Source organism: Pagrus pagrus (genome assembly GCF_965226575.1).
Source record: "Pagrus pagrus genome assembly, chromosome: 13".
NCBI lineage: Eukaryota > Metazoa > Chordata > Actinopteri > Spariformes > Sparidae > Pagrus > Pagrus pagrus.
Window position 1 is genome coordinate 12,556,603 of NC_140197.1, and position 4,792 is coordinate 12,561,394.

At 39.8% G+C, this 4,792-nt stretch overlaps 1 protein-coding gene across 1 annotated transcript; it reads left to right on the forward strand.

Annotated features, from left to right (window-relative positions):
• Positions 1–411: 411 nt before the first annotated feature.
• Positions 412–4,308, forward strand: LOC311267953 (GTPase IMAP family member 4-like). Its single transcript, XM_084371223.1, has 2 exons — positions 412–568; positions 1,912–4,308. The coding sequence occupies exons 1-2, from the start codon at positions 493–495 to the stop codon at positions 2,901–2,903; spliced, it is 1,068 nt and encodes a 355-aa protein (XP_084227349.1). The 5' UTR covers positions 412–492; the 3' UTR covers positions 2,904–4,308.
• The last annotated feature ends 484 nt before the right edge of the window (positions 4,309–4,792 follow it).

Consider the following 4,792-nt stretch of genomic DNA (forward strand, 5'->3'; position numbering starts at 1 on the left):
GATGGCAGTCTTCATCAGTAGGAGTTTTAATACCTCTAAAGTGGTAAAAACAAGTACAATCCCGTAGTCTCCCTGTTGTTTTCATTGGCCATGTGACCCTTATCATTCACCAGTGAATTAAAGGGTGTCAGAGTTGTATGTACATGAATGAACTCACTGCAGTGAGACACAGCATACAGCATAATATGTGACTTTGATTTGGTTTCTACCATTTAACAACCAGTTAAGTGTTTCTGCACATTACATTGTGCTTTAGTGTCAACAATCATTCCCCAGGAGAACGTGGCCCTGAGCCCTTGCACCTCTGAACTTAAGAAACTTTCAACTGTTGAGCAACCTTCCTGCCCACATAACGACTCCTCTGTATGCTTTCACTTTCACTGTACAGCTGGAGCAGGAAGAGCTGAACAACGAACAGACTTCTCTAAGATCAGTCAGACTTGATCTGGTTTTCGGAAACTTCTTTAAACTCTTTAAACATTTTTACAAAACATGGCAGCTGACGGCCAGGGTGACAACACAGCGCATGGCGGCGGGGCTGGAGCAGAGGGAGAGAATCCAGAGGAAAGTAAGTATGAAGGTGACCTCTTAATGCTTAAAACCTTTACTTAGTTTTCTGTGTTTAGCTGCAATAAGAGAGACACATGTTTAAAGATTTCAAATCAACTGAACCGTGTTTTAAAGGATTGTACTTTTCTTTTACGTGACTACTCATAACTTTGTGACTCATCACAGGAGTTTTTAATCACATGCCTCACATTGTAAGCACATGTTGAGCAGCTGCAGCCATGTCTGACAAAAGCAGTGGAAACTGAGTTGTGGTGTAGCTGAGTTGTTAGCCGAGTTGTTTTTACATGACTGAAGTCAAGCCCTAAAAGACAACTCTAAAAGCAAACTAATCAAAGACACGAGGCCTTCTCTTCCCTGCTCACTGGCTACTGCCATGTCCTATTTTTGTTTCAGTCATACAGCAGCAGAAAAGTTTAGGCATTTTATTTACTCTTTGCTGACATTACTCTTCCTCTTGCCTTAGCCTATAGAAACAGCTAAGTAAATATTGTTAACTATATATGGTAAGTAGCCTTTTAAAACATGTTTTACAGTCATAACTAAAAATGGGTGATTCCGTCTTCTCCAGGCAAACAGTGTGTGTGCGTCTATTGCATGTTGTGTACAGATAGACATGTAGGTCATTGTTACACTCCTCCTCCTCTCATTGTTACTAATTCTTTTCTTTTTAAAACACATTTTAAAAGAAAAAGAGCAACAACAACAGACAACCATAGTAGTAGCACTAGTATACGGCATATGTTGATGACTATCTTGAATAGTTAAGGGCAGCCGTCCAGTTAACCAACTGACTCATGCGTGATCTAACGTGCTCCTTAGTGATCTGTGATAATGTATTAATAGTCCAAAAACCCCATCAGTTATTCCTCATCGGACCTTTTCAGCTGTGTATCTGGAAGCCACATCAACAGAACTGAATAGCACATCAACATGAAAATTATCAAATAATAATAATAATACGTTAAGTGGTCCTGTCTAGCGTTACTAGCAAATGTTACAGGAAGAGTCTATTTCTGTAAGTGATGCTACTACACCTCTGTGGATCTGTTCGTTCAGAAAGCTTAATGGTGGGGGTCCATACTTCGTAACAAAGGGAGATGATCTCGTCCACTTAGCTCATAACCCTTTGGCTCAGCTATCCACCTTAGAGCCCACGTGATAACTTGGGCGAATTATGGGCGCAACTTCTGACAACATATAAAGCTTATATCAGCCTGTCAGGGTATACATCGAGTGATAAATCAAGAGACTGACAAACAGAAATGGTGTCACAGTTTCATAGTTTGTCCACAGAACAAAACTATTGTGTAGTAAAACGTTTCCTGTTTGTCACGTTCACAGAGCCCTTGAGGATCATGCTTCTTGGGAAGTGCGGAGCAGGCAAGAGCTCGAGCGGGAACACCATCCTCGGGCAATATGTGTTCAAATCAGACATGAAGCTGGGGAGAGTCACTCCGTTCTGTGAAAGGAAGGATGGGACAGTTAGGGACGTGCCCATCGATGTGGCGAAGAAATGTAAGGATGTGCCTGTCGCTGTGATCGACACACCAGGCTTTTTTGAGAAAGACCGCAACAACAACGAGAACGTGCGAGAGGTCCTGAAGAGTGTCACACTCCAGGACGACGGACCTCACGCCTTTGTGCTTGTAGTTCCTATAGCACGGATGACTCAGGAAGATCAAGATACCAACTCACTGATCGAAACAATGTTTGGACCAAGAGTGTGGGACTACACCATCGTGCTGTTCACTCGTGGGGATCTTTTTAATGAAAAAACAATAAACGATGTCATCACTGAGAGTGACGACAACCTCTGCAACTTCATACGCAAGTGTGGCGGCGGCTTCCACGTCTTCGACAACAAGAACTTGCACGACCAGGACCAGGTGACCAGCTTCATAGCAAAAATCCAGACCATGATGGCCCTGAACGGAGGGCGGTGTTACAACACAGATCTGTATCCCAAAGAGGAGAGGAAGATTAGGAGGAGACAGATGGAAATCCTGAATGAGAGAGAGGGTGAGATCCGCCGCAAGGAGAGAGAGCTGGAGAATCAGTACAAGGAGGAAGAGCTGGAGATGAGGAAGAAAAGTCTGGTGAGGAGAGAAGAGACCAATGCAAGACTGGCTGCAGAGATGGAGACCAAGAGGAAGCCCAATATTTGGAAAATTTTGGGATACATCCCACCGATTATGGGAATATGTCTCGCAGTAGTTCAAAGTATGTGGTCCGTAGTGCCGATCGTCTTTTCTTTGCTTTGGATTTTCTCTGAGGAGTTAACATCTATTTCAGAAAAAATACTTGGGCGGCCTAAGAAAAATAAGAAAAATTAATAGGTGTATTTTGAGTTAGTAGATCGTTAGTAATTAGTCATCTATTACTCAAGTCTTCATTGGATGTTTAATTAATGTAATAGGTTTCAGAGAAATTGTTTAGAAAACATGTTTTTCAAATGAATCGGTCCAAATAACACAGTAAACATGTTAAGGTATCAAAGTCAAGTCAAAGTCAAAGTCAGCTTTATTGTCAAAACCGTATGTACAGTACACAGGAGTTGAAACTGCAGTGCTCTCTAAGGCGTAGGTGTAACATTAATATACTAATAAATAAAAGGGGAATAAATAATTAAAAATGATGATTTTTGTATATTGTACAAAGGACAATACTATACAAAACAATACAATACAATATCAGTACAAGATGATGTGCAAAAAAACAGAGCTCAATATATACTGTAGTATATCAGCAGTGAGCACATAGCAGCATAGAGTCTGGTTGTGGTGGTAAATGGTAAAAAGTGTATACTGTGTTTCAAGTGGTATTTAGTGATGTCTTAGTCTAGAAATAAAGAATAAAATGGTTTACTCAAGCAATTATTCTGTATAATGATGTATAAGAGAAAAATCATGTCATTTGCACATTAACTTATAATATTAGTCTAGCTTCGTCAATGCATGTTCAATTAATGTAATGGATTTTATTTCAGAGAAATTGCTTGGATCATTGATCAAACATCTTTGGTTATTCTGGTGTTTTTTCAGTAAGTAAAGGTAGTTTTTTCTGTTTTCTATGTAATAATGTTTTGTGAAAGCTTGTTGCAGATATAATCTTATATTGACTGATCTGTGTGTCAGCCAATAAGTTACAAGAAATTGCAGTATAGAAATGGAAGTAAATTAATCTTGGCTGATATATCTGATCTGATTATCAGTATTAGCCTAAAAAATAGAGGCCACTTTATCTTGTTTTATCTCCCATACGAGTCATCCAAGACGGCAATTTCGCTGCATTTTTTCGAACATGGGGGCAAAACTACCTTTTGGCATCCTAAAAAACCTGTTATATTTTATCTTATTTTTTACCACATTTACATAGTCATTGGGTCCCATTGTTCAGTCTCACAATGCTATTGGATAGTACATTTGTTTGTAAGTCCCGCCTAATGGCCATGAACTCACACAACCTCTCAAGGTTTCCTTCAAACACCATCTCTTTGTTTCATTGGACTGGATTCATCAGATTCAAGTAAGTTATTACAATGTCTAGAACATGTACATATGTAGTTATTGAGGAATAGATTCATCAAATTTCATTTAGAGCTTGTTATATATTTAAACAAGTGTGGTAGTCAAAATAGCAGGCTTGTTGCAGTGGGCAGAAACAGGTTGTATTCCCTCCACTATACACCACTGCCTGAGTATTTTCTTTATACATGGACAGTATACATACTACCCTTGTGTTGTGTTCTGGTCAACTTTGACTGATTTAAAAGTTTAATCTCTAAAAAACAATTCAGTTCTGTGAAAGGTGAAAATGTTCCTGACTGTGGGGGTGTGGATGTCAGTGGGGGTATGCATGTTTTCCTTTTAGTATGACAATTAGAGAGCATAACAAGTAGTATTGTCATGTCAAGGCAGCATCGTGTGACTAAATGGCTGGTGATTGGGATGCATATTTCATTTAGATGAGATGATGATTCCTTTCAAGGGGAAATTCAGCAGCATCAAGCAATATATGCGAGGCAAGCCAAACCCATGGGGATTCAAAGTGTGGGTGAGAACTGGAATCTCTGGCATGATGTGTGACTTCGATGTCTACCAAGGCAGTGTCAACGGAATACAAGCCAAATCTGAACTGATGAAGCTTGCTTCCACACTTCCAGAAGGTCAGAACTACAAAATGTATGCAGACAACTACGTCACCTGTGTTCCATTATTAGTGA